The 14,783-nt window shown below is 35.7% G+C and overlaps 2 protein-coding genes across 2 annotated transcripts; one reads left to right on the top strand and one right to left on the bottom strand.

Moving 5' to 3' along the window:
- The first annotated feature begins 4,858 nt into the window (after positions 1-4,858).
- LOC147411943 (3-ketoacyl-CoA synthase 11-like) lies at positions 4,859-7,561 on the top strand. The gene is made up of 2 exons (XM_086454330.1): positions 4,859-5,018; positions 5,272-7,561. The coding sequence occupies exon 2, from the start codon at positions 5,612-5,614 to the stop codon at positions 7,145-7,147; it is 1,536 nt and encodes a 511-aa protein (XP_086310456.1). The 5' UTR covers positions 4,859-5,018; positions 5,272-5,611; the 3' UTR covers positions 7,148-7,561.
- Positions 7,562-8,874: 1,313 nt separating this feature from the next.
- On the bottom strand, positions 8,875-14,543 carry LOC147411942 (putative histone H2A variant 3). Its single transcript, XM_086454336.1, has 2 exons — positions 14,317-14,543; positions 8,875-9,423 (listed from the first exon to the last, which is right to left on the bottom strand). Exons 1-2 carry the CDS (start codon positions 14,413-14,415, stop codon positions 9,127-9,129), a joined length of 396 nt encoding a protein of 131 aa, XP_086310462.1. The 5' UTR covers positions 14,416-14,543; the 3' UTR covers positions 8,875-9,126.
- Between the last annotated feature and the right edge of the window lie 240 nt (positions 14,544-14,783).

Genomic DNA, 14,783 nt, shown 5'->3' with positions numbered 1-14,783 from the left:
GTATTTTATTATATAGATTACAAAGATTTATCAAACATACCTATATTTCTAATTTTATTACAAAAACTCTCCTACTTTATCAAACTTGTCGTTGAATAGAGTGTACTTTGTGAAAAAAGCTAGCACAACTAACTTAGTAGGATTTCAAAACTTAATAAAACTCATTGGGCCCATATGGATTGTCAAATTGGCAATCCAAAGCCGCATCCTTCTAGATTTCATGGAAAAACTCTATTCAAAATGAAGAAAAAAAAAAAAAAAAACATGATCTTCGGTGTTGAAAATGGATAGTTGCCAAACTTCCAAATTTAAAACTAAAATTAAATGATAATTTCTATTTTTAATTTTTTAAGTTCTTAGAATTTTGTCCTTGATAATCTTGTAGCATCGGATTATGTTTTTTGGATGCCACAAATTGATGCGATTACATTCCACTTCAAGGTATGTTAAATAACAAATTAATTGCATCAATATGAATTGTGTGACATGGATCCTCACACCAAGGTTGGTTGGGTAACAAACTTGATAAAGTATGGTTTGTTAGGTAACAAATTTCATAAAGTAAGTTCTCTTGGAGTTGTCAAAACTCCAAGGGAGTTTTTGTAGAAAAAATGCAACAATTAGGTCTATTGGGTAAATTTCTTTGTACACCTATATAATAAAACACTACAGGGTCCACTTTGTTGCGGTTTCGTGAGTGATAAATCTCTCATCTAACCACACTTTTATGAGGTCTCATACTCATTCTATTGCCTTTCATTTTCACCCTCAGTAACTTTATTATTTTTTATCTTTTATTCCTCAACCCCAATTTATTTTTTATTTTTATAATAAAGCACAATAGTGGGATCCACTCATAGGGGATAAATGTCCCATCAGCTACAATGATCCTATTATTGCTTTTCTCCTCCTCCAATTTTACTATCTTTACTATCTCTCCCCCCCCCCCCACTCCCTTCCCCTTTTCAATAATACCCTTATAACTTTCATCTTGTATTCCTTTAATTTTCAATATTTTTTAATTATACCTCTCCAATATTATTACTTTTCCTCGTTTACCTCCCAATGAAGATGTCTGTGTTGTAAGCACATATGTACTTTAGTCACTCAAAATGATTTAATGCCCTCGTTTTCATTATATAGAGCAGAGTTGCGACTGTGGTAGACTAGTTGAAGCTCAACTTGATTGATGGGTGAGCCTGAGTTGAGTTATGTAGAACATGAGTTGGGCCTAGGTTAGAATAACTCAAACCAGCCTTAATTCAAGATTAGGATTTCCTTGTATAAACATTTTTTTATTAATTATATATATTTTCAAATTACTTTGATTAATTTCTATTCAAGATATTTAATTTTCATTTATGTTAATTGTATTCATTGTTTAAGATATATATATTTTTTTTTGTTTGCTTATCAAAATAAAATTTGATTTGTTTAATGAGCAACCTATCCAAAACTACCTAACTCGAGGTAAATCGATATTAGAAGCTCAAGCTCAGGTTGAGGGTTCTATTACTTGAGTTGAGCTTGGGTCCATACTCCAACTCACCCAACCTGCTCAGGTGCAGTCCTACTAAACAACTCACCCCCCCCCCTCACAAAAAAAAAATATATATATATATATATATATATATATATATATATATATATTTGGGGGGGGGGGATAGGGATCGAGGTATTCAAACCTCTCAGAGCAGTTGACTAATCCTTGAGGCATGTGCCCCCCTCCAGGTGCACCATGTAGTTTATGGGATAAATCCATGAGTGTTGCCCATTTGAATTTTCATTTCAAAATTAGTCATTTTCAAGATTTTTGACTCTGTAGTAAATTATTTTTAGTCTATTCAAAATTTTCCGAAATTCTTGTATAAAACCTTCAATGGTCTACCCAAAATTCTATTGTTTTTTTACTTATTCAAAAACTGTATTTTGTTCTTAAGGTTGATGTAGAAAAAATATTGTGCTCAAAAGCAAGAGAAAAAAAACTCCCAGGGACTTATTGTGGGAAAAGAACATCAAGTCTTTTTGTATAAATGTTGAAATTTAGAGTAATTAGTGTGAAAAATGAATAACAAAGAGAACAAAAAAAAATCGCACAAGCACAATGATTTACGTGATTCGATAGTGTGCATACGTCCACAGACCAGAACAAGAACAATCATTATTTTCTTTTAAGTTTTACAACTCTATAAAACTATATTTACAAAAACCAATAGTAGTGAAAAAACATGTATTTTTCAAAAAAATAGAAAACTCCAAAGAAAATATTACATAATTACCTTTTTCATAAAAATTAAAAAAAAAAATGGACTGGGCGTTCCTCCCTTGAACCCTTGAGAAGGGGGCATTGTCTCTAACACCCCCGCGGCTCTACGTAATGCCAACAGAGTACAAGACACCTATACAACATTTAGAATATTTATCATATTAGTATGTTAATTAAACAAAGGATAAGGGGCATGTTTGAAAATGGGTATCTAAGTATTCACCAAAACATTGAGGGTAGGTCTAAAATCCAAACAACCCAACGTTATATTAGATGCAGACGGACGCTTAATGGAGCCAGGATTGGATGAGTCAGTGTATCCAATGTTGTGATGAAATAAAGGTGAGTGTTTCACATAAACTGCATGATAAATAAATTTTTTTAAATTAAAATATTTACCTAAAATGTAGTGATTTTATGACGCCCCCCCTCTGACACACGCCCCCCATCACAAAACCATAGATCATTTTCTTTGGGATACACATAATTATAAATCTTTTTCGTGTGTATCCTAAGACAACTAATCTATGATTTTGTGATGGGGCGTCATATTATCACAATCCTTTCCTAAATAGTCTATACAATTATGGTAAGAGGAGGGTAATTGTTGTCAATCACAATTCATTAAACGAATTTTGTAAGTACAAAACTAACCTTATATGCATTTAGGGGCGGAACCAAGATGTCGTCGAAGTGTAGACAACTATTATTATTATTTATTGGCCATAGATGTGTTTCCTCAAGATATGAGTGAAAAGCATCTATAGTTATGTGTGCACCTCATTGTCAATGTAGTGTGAAATGAAGTGAAAAACAAAATCCCCCTGCACGACTCTTTTAAAATTTTCTTGTGGGGGCAATTTCCCCCAATGTATATCGGCCTCTGAATCTATATTAATGTATTTCAAATAATTTGTATATGTATCTCTATCTATGTCATTATCAGTATAATGTGTGTGCCCTCACGTGAATTGAAAAATAGAAGTATGAATCAAAACACAATAGAATATTAGATGTTTTTGAAAAATCGTATAGATTTACTATTGTCGTTTCCAAACACTCTTAATTGGTGACATAGTCCAATTTGATGAAATCACAATAATAGTGGCAATTAATGATGTGAAACAAAATAGTTTAACCATAGTGAAATAAATTATAAAGTAAAAAAAATGCTTGACACGAGGGATAAGACGGTGTGAGAAAGATGTCGATTTTTGAAAATGATAAATGATGGCTTCTAGAACAATAAGGCTTCTCTCCATCTTTTGTTTTGAAAAGAGAGATGCCATTGGCACCCCAACTTTTACTTATGACACCCCACCCAAAAATAAAGAAAATAAGTAAATGGTTGGGGATAAATAAAACTTTGGGTGTTAGTAGAAGTTCTTTCTTATTTTTTTGTTGCTAAATTTATTATATTTTTTATTTAAGATTTAACATAAGCCTAATCATAATCGTACACAACTATTGAAATTATTTGAATGAGTGTTATAATATTTTGTAATGTTGAGATAATAAGCCTTTGTTATGTTTGAATGATGTGTTTTGATCTTTAACTGGGGTGTTAGATAATTTAAGAATTTGAGATGTAATAAGTAAAAGTTGGGGTGCCAATAATAACTCTTTTTAAAAAGAAAACATCTATTAACACATTAATGTTTACTCATAACACACCAACGTACACATAATCAGTTAATTTCAAAAGGATAGGTTAATCTCCATTTTGTGTGCTGAATATGATGAAATTCTGAGTCCGATACATTATTAATTTAAATTCCCAAATTTTTCATGAATTCGTCACTTTAATAATCGACGAATTTACTAATAAAATGCTAACAATTTTACCACATCAACGATATCACTAATAATTTATCAGCAAATTATTTGATTATAAAAATGACGAATTCATTGGAAAACTTGTTTTGGGAATTAAAATGAACAGTGTATTTGAAGTTAGAACCCAAATTTTGTCATAAATTGCACCTGTTTTTGGAAAATACCTCCAAAAGGATGGGTGCATTATAAGTAAAAAAATTTGTGTGTCAATAAGATCTTTATTGAAACAAACCGTTATACAAAATTATTTTGTTAGGTTAAGATAACTTATTTTAATTAAAATAGGCGTATGCTGACCTGACCCACTTTCCACAAAGAAATGAAAAGAAAAGAAAAATAATTAAAGTGAATTATGTCAAAAAGCGATTTCAAGGATTCCTATTTCCTACATTCTCATAAACAGAAGTTGACAACAATACCAAACAAAGCTCAAGAAAATTATACGGTCCAATGAACTCCATGTGATGGGAAGATATTCTCTAATGCCAGCTCAGCCATTAGTTGGACACATTGATGTCCAACCTGTGGAAGTGGAACATAATAAAGTTCTTTATTATAATAGAATTTTCCTAGAGATTCGTAATATCTTCTAGGGATTAGAAACATACGTAGAGATACATTTTCAAAGAATATCGAAATAGAACTACAGAACGGCCGTTGATCTCTCCGCCTATAAGAATCAACCATTGACTTTTTAGATAATAATTACTGGAATTTCGGTAAAACACGACCGGCGCCGACGTAATAACGATTACGCGTATTTGTCGCCACTTGAAACTCTCGTTTGGCGTATTTTCCCACTCCTATAAATATTTACATATCGCCCTCCACGTTCCAAAAAACTCTGGTTTCTCCAACTTTATCTGGTTTTCTGTAGAGAGAATTTGGCGATCTGTCGCCAGATTTGAAGTTCAAGGTGAGTTTTTTCGATCTGGGTTTTACTTCAAATTGTTTTTTCTACAATGGGTTTATCGTAATTTGTACGAAAAATTTGTTTTGAAGTTAGATTTGAATCTGTTTTTTATGATTTTATTTTTAATTAAGATCTGCTATTTGGGTAAAAATAGGGAGGAGATTGAAGATGAGAAGAAGAGGGATTTAAATTTTTTTTTTTTTTTTTAGTTGGGGGGTTTTTAACTTCTATTTTGTTGGGTAATCTCGTTTTGCAGATTTCGGAGATCTGTACAGAGCTGCATTTCTGAAACTCAATCGAAAAGGTCTCTTTTTTCCCCTCATTTTCTTCTTTAGGATCTTCTGAAGAAAAAACTCATTTTTTGTTTAGAGAAAAGTAGAAGACCCATGTCTTAAATTTTAAATCCAATCCCACAGTCTTAAAAAAAAAAAAAAAAAAAAAAAAAAAAAAAAAACCATCTTTGACCCTTCCCAGACCATAAATCCTTACTAAACAAAAGGAGCCCACAATTTATTTTCTCCATTAATTTTTCTCCAGACCTTGTTTCTTCTTCTAGTATCTGATCTGATCTCATCCCACCTCAATTTGCTACAACAATGGCAGAATCAAAACCTAACACACCCCTAATACCACCATCATCCGCACGAAAGCTCCCCGATTTCAAGCAATCTGTGAAACTGAAATATGTAAAGCTTGGTTACCATTATCTGATCACCCATGGAATGTATCTCTTTCTTTCTCCTCTCCTTGTCCTCATCGCCGCTCAACTCTCCACATTCTCCCTCCAAGACCTTCGTGATCTTTGGCATCACCTCCAATTCAATCTCATCTCTGCGATCCTCTGCTCGACCTTGCTCGTCTTTTTATCCACCTTTTATTTCCTTACCCGTCCTCGTCCCGTTTACCTCGTGGACTTCTCCTGTTACAAACCTGAGGAAGCCAGAAAATGTACTAGGCAGATCTTTATGGAGAGATCCCGGTTAACAGGTACCTTCACCGAGGGGAACCTTGAGTTCCAACGGAAGATCCTTGAGAGATCGGGTCTTGGCGAATCAACTTACCTCCCCGAGGCCGTCCTCCGTGTTCCACCAAACCCATCAATGGCGGAAGCCAGGAAAGAAGCTGAGGCGGTGATGTTTGGTGCCCTTGATCAGCTTTTCGCTAAGAGCTCCATAAAGCCCAAAGACATTGGAATCCTAATCGTGAATTGCAGTTTGTTCAATCCTACCCCATCCCTATCTGCCATGGTTATCAACCATTACAAGCTTCGAGGGAATATAATTAGTCATAATCTAGGTGGGATGGGTTGTAGTGCGGGTTTGATCTCGATCGATCTTGCAAAAGATCTTCTTCAAGTTCATCCCAACTCTTATGCTTTGGTCATTAGTATGGAGAACATCACCTTGAATTGGTATTTTGGGAATGAACGATCAATGCTTGTTTCGAATTGCCTTTTCCGAATGGGAGGGGCAGCTATTCTGCTTTCAAACAAGAGCTCTGACCGCCGACGATCCAAATACCAGTTAGTCCATACAGTTCGGACCCACAAAGGAGCCGATGATAAGTGCTTTTCTTGTGTTACCCAAGAAGAGGATTCCAATGGGAAGATTGGCGTTTCTTTGTCCAAAGATCTGATGGCGGTTGCGGGTGATGCTCTCAAGACCAACATCACTACATTGGGACCTCTAGTTCTTCCAATGTCGGAACAATTACTCTTCTTTGCTACATTGATTGGGAAAAAGCTTTTCAAGATGAAGGTCAAGCCTTACATCCCAGACTTCAAATTGGCTTTTGAACATTTCTGCATTCATGCCGGAGGAAGAGCTGTTTTGGATGAATTGGAGAAGAATTTGCAGCTATCTGATTGGCACATGGAACCATCGAGGATGACACTTCATAGATTTGGTAACACTTCAAGTAGTTCTCTTTGGTACGAATTGGCTTATACCGAAGCTAAGGGAAGGATGAAGAAAGGTGATAGAACTTGGCAGATAGCGTTTGGGTCTGGGTTCAAGTGTAACAGTGCAGTGTGGAAGGCTATAAGGACCGTAAACCCCGAAAAGGAGAAGAACCCATGGATGGATGAGATCCATCAGTTCCCGGTACTTGTTCCAAAGGTCTCGTCTCTCTAGTCTTCAATTGGCAGTTTCCAGCAATTTCTGGCTGTATTTTGGTGATGGATGTCTGACTGGCTAGGCTACTTGAAGGGTGAATTTTTTTTTTCTGTTGCATGCTTGAGATGTTTTGTGATTTTTGTGTAGGGGTTGGAAATTTGGGTTGGGATGTTAGAATGTATTAGGGATCTTGGTTTTGGTTTTTGGGGGAGAAGTGTTTTTTCACTTTTTCTCTTGTAATTTTAGTGTTAAGGATTAATAGTAGGTATTGGGTTGTGAGGGGATGTTGTTTGTATGTTATTCAAGTTAGAACCAGATTTGGTGAAAGTGGGTGATTTAACCAACTTCATGACTTTAATGGGGTTTTGGGATTTGAATTCATTTGTCGCCAATTAACTATTCAATATTAATTGATTGCATTTTAAGTGTTCACTGTGGAATCCACTTTGAATATGATAAATGGGTTGTTTGTTAAGAAAGTGTTTGTCTTTGTTCTATGGGTCTATAGATTACCTATCGTTGACTAAAGATTTGAAATTTAGCTTGGAAGGTATATCTGGCGCAAATAAATCCAAGTGCTGGCCATTGGTTTGATGTGAAAGTGTACAGCTGTCTGGTTTGGATCTATATCCAAATTCACCCTTCTTGAAAGATATTAGATACATGGTGTTTGAATTGGCTTCTATTTGAAAGCTATTGGATCTATGACCAAGTCCAAGCGTGCAAGATATTAGATACATGGGGTTTGACTCGGCTACCATGGGCTATATAGCCAAGTACACCCTTAAAAGATATTAGATACTTGGGAATCGACTTGGCTTCCATTTGAAACAAAATAGCTTGTTGATATTTGATTTTCTGCCAATAAATCAGCTCGGGGCAGTGGTTGGTTTTTCGATTCTCTCTTTCCTCTCTTGAAGATAACCGCCCCTTCTATTTTGTTAGTGAGGGTAGAGGCAGATGAAGTAGGATTGGATAAGAACACACTTTCAATGACACACACACACACACACACACACAAAAAAAAATTCTCCGGCACGATAAGATGAACCTCAACTCAACCCTTTGAAGGATGTTTCCTCCTTGTTTTGCTTTCTGCCCTTGGGAGCATCCAGCCTTGTATGATGTCCCCTCTTCTCCCCTATTTAAGATGTTCCCGCCCCTTGCTTCTCTTTGCCCCAAACAGGATGCAAGTGGGGAGGGAACAAAAGAAAGGGAGAGGAGAAGAGAAAAGCAAAGCAGTCAGCATGTTTTTATTGGCCTTCCATTCTCAACTCTGGGTGTTAGATTACTGCCATAAGCTTTTTCCTCGATAGAATTTCTTGCAAACAAAATTTTCTCATTAATTAGCGGGCAATTTTCACCTGTGAAGGCACTTCAAGTGTGTGATGAATTCTTCTCTCTAAAAAACTTCAAATTATTCTGTTTGCTACTGGAAGACTTGTAAGAACGTTGTCTAATTTCACTGTTTTCAGAGATGGAAACACAATTTGAAAGGCGGCACAAAACAAGGTCAACCAAATTGAATTCAGATTCGTCTGTTCTGGGTAGGTATCAATCTTGAACCAGTTCCAACTTACATCAGTTATCAGATGAACCTAAAAAAAAAAGATGATGAAGGGGATGTCCACATATCAAAGCAGGGAAGATTCATGACTCCAAAGATGTAATTAAGATGCTGCCTCATTCAGCAAACCTAAAAAAAAATGGTAATCAGAAACAATCAAACCCCAACACTACTAGAATAACGCTTCCGAAACCTCTAGTAGAATTTCCCATTTTATCCAGACAAGGAAAGTCTATCGCCAACAAAAAAAATAAAAATAAAAGGCAGGTATTACAGTCTTTGCGGCAGATAACAAAGTGTTCAGCCATTGAAAGTCCAAACATTTACACAGCTTAAACAACTGAAACTACAAGGTTATCAGACTCCCTAACCCATTCTCACCATTAAGTATGTCAAGCAGAACAATACAAAAGGAGGGTGAATTTGCCAACTAATCCTTGGATGACTTGTTGATGAGTGATTTGTGGATGTGAGGGATCACACCACCACCGGCTATGGTTCCTTTTATAAGAGTATCAAGTTCTTCGTCCCCACGTATCGCAAGCTGCAAATGCCTTGGCGTGATACGCTTCACCTTCAGATCCTTGCTTGCATTACCTGCCAGCTCCAACACCTCTGCAGTTAGGTACTCCAAAATTGCAGCAGAGTACACAGCCGCTGTAGCTCCCACTCTTCCATTTGCTGCAATCCGTGATTTTAGATGACGGTGGATCCGACCGACTGGGAACTGTAAGTATAGAATGCATACACAAAAAAACTCAATAGAAAAAGAAAAATCTGTTACATATGTAACATGGATGCTTAAATCTTCAAGTATTTGACGCAACAATTTAGAGAAAACAATCTATAACTAACTATGACATCCATTCCCTTTTGATTCATCAGAACAATAAAAAAAAAGTCTTTTAAAAATGACAACTGAGATAACTCAATATGCAGAACAATGCAGAAAGAACAATCCTTACTTCACCTATTGAGAACAAGAAAAACTATTGCACAATTATATCTAACAAGAAAAACTATTGCACAATTATATTTAATGAAAAAAGAACACAAGAAAGTGCACATGGTTCTCCAAGGCCTGCCAAGATAATACCTCAAAGGGATTCGGTCCCACCATCCCAAGGGCTAAAAGTTTGTATGTTTAAACAGAAGTATCATCTGAGTGATTGTAGCCCGTACTGTCAGAAAAGATCTGGTGAGTGGTAATAACAGTTTTTTTTTGGGACAGGTGTTGTAGACTTATGGTTAAGTGCCCGGAAAAAAGATAATTATATTCTCATCCAATCAAGTCCAATGCGGGCCTAGAGAACAACCTTGGTAGGTCGTGTGGGTATTCCTCAAAAAAGTCATCACAGACGGCAGGGTGTAACCTCATAATGAATTATAGCTGTTGTGGCCACTACGGCTGTTATTTAAGACCCCAACAGCTATCATTCGTTATGAGGTTACACCCTGCCGTCAGTATCTTCTGTTGACTTCCTTTAGAAACTGGTAAAGTTTGAACTTGATTCCATCCTTTTTCCAGTTTAAGAAAGCTTTAGCAATAAATGGGTCTACTCAGATATAGATCCTTGCCCTTAGTTTGGATAATGAAAAACCTTCAGGATTTAAGGTAGTGGGCGTTTAGAGACAATTCTCTCCAATATAGAGATCACTGTGAGTGTTGGGGATCATATAACTGGTTTCGTAAGTGAAGTAATCTCTGAGTGGTAGATTTAGGTTGTGGCCAAACAGTGGTAAAATTCTCAAGTTTACAACTGCAAATTGAGAATGTTCACCTTCCAAAACATTATCATGCCATACAGAAGAAAAGAGGGACTTTTATGTTAGCCATATTTAATAGTGAATTTGAAATCTTTGTCCGGCATTTAGAGACTGTTGCCAACAACCGGCTACTATTTGCGTTATTGCAATCAACCAGTTCTTTCATTTATTTGATAAAATCCCCAAGAGGCATATTTCGATTAGCATAACCCATTATATTTCTTATTAGAACATTCTATTATCAGGCAGTCCCAAAACAACCAATTGTTCATGAAGCTAAGTTGCTCAGATAATAATATAGGGAATTGTAAAAACATGGATACAGGAAGCGGGTGGGGAGAAAGAATTCACTTTGAATGGCAAGCGAAGAGGATACTTCCTACGTATATAGATGGTTGCATGAGCGAGATGAATCGGGAACTGGACCATAAATCCAGGGTGCAGAAGGACTACTAGCTACTCTTGGAAAGAGACCAGATATATATAATTTGATACCTAACAAAGTCCAAGTCAAAAACTGACATGGGCCTCTCCAAGATATGCCAATACCATGGCTGGCTTTTAATTTGACTAAGTTAAGTATCATCTTTAGTCTTTTTTTTTTAATAGGAAAAATCAGATTATATTGGAAAAGAAACAAAATGGCGATTGAGATGACCAGCCACACAAAAAGAAAAGCCAAAAAAGAAAAAACAGAGCCCCCACCTCCCCAAACAACCACTACAGAGTAGCTATAGAATAAACCCAATCCCACCTACCAATAAAATCTTCTAAAAATACACCTCAAAACTCCTTAAAAAACTTACACCAAAACAACAAGAAGCCTAAAATGGAAATAATAATATCCTAGATGGACTGCTCTAGATTCTTAAAAATTCAATTGTTCCTCTCTTTCCAACTGCATCAACAGATGGCAAAAGGCACAAGACTCCAAAGAAATTTTCATCCCCCCCCCCCCCCGGCACCCAAACTGAAGCCAACTTTCAAATAGATCACAAATAGACAACGGAGACACCTCCTAATATCACACAAAGAGAGAAAATCAGCCCAGATACCTATAGTCACTCTACAATAATTAGGAGGTGGCGATCAGATGAGGCTCTTTAATAATATTCAAGTCTTTTAAGTGAGATTCTCTATAACAACACATGCATAATGTCATTAAGTCCATGTCCAATTCCACTACAACCCTGTCCATGAAAAGTAACATGAAACAAATTCCAAGGGTTGTGATTACAAAGGATCCTAACACATGTCACAATCCCATAACAATGTCACGTTAAGTGAGATTCTCTATAACAACACACGCATAGTGCCATTAAGTCCATGTCTGATTCCACTATAACACAGTCCATACAAAGTAACATGAAACAAATTCCAAGTGTCGTGATTACAAAGGATTCTAGCACACGTCACAATCCCATAACAATGTCACTTTGGGAGGTGGGGGAGCTGTCGCACCTTGCCACATGAAGCTTAAGCCACAAAAACCAATGGAAAAAAAAAGAAACTAAAATTTGGGAGGTGTTTGACAACACCTTACCACAAACCTAACTCCATTTCCCATTTATACCCAACTTACCAAGCAAAGTAAGTTCAAAAAGAAATTTTACGTGTGCCTTCTAAAAGAGGAACTAGGAGATGTTTAATTGGGCTCAAAGCAAAGAAATGCATAATGTTGCAAATCACTATCAAAGAGATTTTAGACAATAAAACAGTTTTCTTTCTTTCTTGGAGGATGTGATCTCCATACATAACCACACGAAAGCTGTCCACTCATTGTCTAATAAAAATCAAAGGGGATCTTGAGGTTGTAGATGATTACGAAGGATTGTAGACAATGGAACATTGGGGGTCTGATGTAACACAAGTTCAACAAGAAAGACTAGTAATTCTAGGAATATTTGTCGTCTCAAGTGTTAGTATTACTTTACTAGTCTTTTTTTTCTTCTTCTTTCGTCTGTAATAGGTAGGTCACTTCGAGCTCCTCCTCTTCCTTTTTTTGGTGACTAAATAAAACTTAAATCTATCCAAAATAAATAAACATAAGAACTTATATGAGCGAAACAAGCACAGTTCTGTGACTTTACTTTTTTTTGGTCAAAAATCACAAAACCAATTTCTAACCTAATTCCCCAATGAATAACACAAAACTACAACGTCGAATCGGAAGTGAAAATAACAATGTGATTGTTAACAGGAATTCAGGAACCATCCATGAAGTACCAACATCATGGAGAGAGCAATCTTTTATTTATGCAGTTGCCCCCACAAGACTTTATAAAACCTTAAAGAGTAATTTGTAATTTAAAAAGAAAAATTGATTTCTTAAGAGTTTGCCCCCACAAAAATTTTAAAAACCTTAATAGGTTATTAATAATTTAAAAATGATAATTTCTTAAGAGTTCTCCCCCACAAAAATTTCTAAAATTTAGGACTTTTGAATAATTTAAAAAAAATTGAAGAAAGCCTTATTGGGCAGACCTATCTGTTGCAATTTTATTACAATAACTCCCTTACTTTATCTTTTTTTTCTTTTATCGATGACTCTCTTACTTTATCAAGTTTGTTAGTGAACAAACCATCCTTTATGTATTAGGCTAGCATGACTAATTTAGTAATATTTGAAATCTTACTAAGGGTCGTTGGGCCTATATGGATTATCAAATTTGCAATCCAACACCAGTCTTCTAGATTTCATGAAAAACTCAGATTCAAAAAGGCAAAAATTCAAAAAAAAAATTAACATTTTTTTTCCGAAGTTTTTAGAATTTTTTTTTTCCTTATAGCCCTGTGGCACCAGATCATGTTTTTGGATGCCACAAATTGATGCAGTTAGGATTCACACCACGGTATGTTAATTAATAAATTAATCACATCATTTTGAATTTTATGACATGGATTCCTGCTCCAAGGTTTGGTTACCACTGACTTGTGATCAAAATATGAGAACTCATCGAAAACAATTGTGAAAACTTATGCATATAGATTAGTGATTGATTTTTTTGTGAAAACAATGTTAACATTTTGTATAAATGCTATGTGTATATACTTTTGGTCAATTTAAATTATTGTAGATACATATAATAGAAGTTGATTTTCGTAGATTTTATAAAATAAAATTTATTATTATTCATAAGTTCTTAGTTATCCGCACGTAGACAAAATCTTGGCTCCGCCCCTAATTTCAAGCCTTGAAAAAAAAAAGTTCTTAAGAAGAAAACTATCCTATTAGATTAAAGTGTTCTGCAATCAATGGACACCGAAGGGTTCAACGAAAAATCCCTCACTCCCACAAGAAAACCATGGTCTCAGCCGAAGTAGAACGTAAATCAGTTCTATGAAGGGAAAAAGATGGAATGCTTGAATCCCTATCAATGTTGGCAGCGTGTTAACAGCAAAAAAGAAAAACAAATAAACAAAACAACTCCCGGACAAGGTGTTTGAACCTTTATATTAAAAGACCATCTAATTTGATATAAAATTTGAACCTTTATAAAAAAAAGCTGATACCAATCCACCAAAACGTCAAACAAGCTGGGGGAAATCATCATGAAATGGGTTTAGATCTAACAAAAAAAATCTTCCGTTTTCAATTAATTCGGTAAGGTTCTGTTCCATTACTCTGTTGTTTCTCACTCGATTCGGTTCAAATTTGAAGGCCTAGAATCTCTATTTCTCAAGATGATTAACTACTACGGACCAATCTGATAAGATCTTATAAAACACACCAAACCGACCACCTCACCCCCAATTTCAAGAAACCCCTTTCGCAGCTCTATCAATCAACAAAAGAAAAAGGATTTTTTTATTTATAAGAAGCAATATAGATCAAGAAATTACAAGGAGAGACCTGAAGACCAGCTCGAGAAGATCGGGAGACGGGTTTCTTCTTCTCTTTGTCCTTGTTCGCTTTCCCCATAATCAAACCTTTCGCGCCTTTTCCCGACATCTTTCCCCAAGTTTGTGAGATTTCTCAAATTAACGACCTGAAATCGATCGCGAAAACAGTTGCAGGGCGAGAGAGAAAGAGAGAGAGTTTTCGTGCAAAGGTTGTGTGATGGGTCGATCATAGATACCCAAAGTACCCAACGCTACTGTTACGTATGAAAGAACTTCTATTGCCACACCAATTTTTTTTTAGAGTCGTACTGTAGTAACATTACAATTGACATAGATTCTCACATTGCTCAATATGAAAAACATCTATGATTCCGTACATATATATATTCACGTCAGCATTTTTCCTTTTTATTATAGCAACACATTAAATTATTAAGAGCCGTACTACACTGAAATCGTAAAACACTTTTTTCAGCA

Source organism: Akebia trifoliata, chromosome 1 (assembly GCF_017979445.1).
Source record: "Akebia trifoliata isolate Shusen 1 chromosome 1, ASM1797944v1, whole genome shotgun sequence".
NCBI classification, from domain to species: Eukaryota; Viridiplantae; Streptophyta; class Magnoliopsida; order Ranunculales; family Lardizabalaceae; genus Akebia; species Akebia trifoliata.
This window is presented reverse-complemented; position numbering and strand designations above follow the sequence as displayed.

What these genes read in the sequence shown, in the direction of transcription:
- LOC147411943 (XM_086454330.1), top strand. Translation starts at nt 5,612, where the DNA reads ATGGCAGAATCAAAACCTAACACACCCCTAATACCACCATCATCCGCA.
- LOC147411942 (XM_086454336.1), bottom strand. Translation starts at nt 14,415, where the DNA reads ATGTCGGGAAAAGGCGCGAAAGGTTTGATTATGGGGAAAGCGAACAAG. An exon ending in CTTCTCGAGCTGGTCTTCAG is followed by an intron (nt 9,424 to 14,316) that starts GTCTCTCCTTGT and finishes CTATACTTACAG; the next exon opens with TTCCCAGTCGGTCGGATCCA.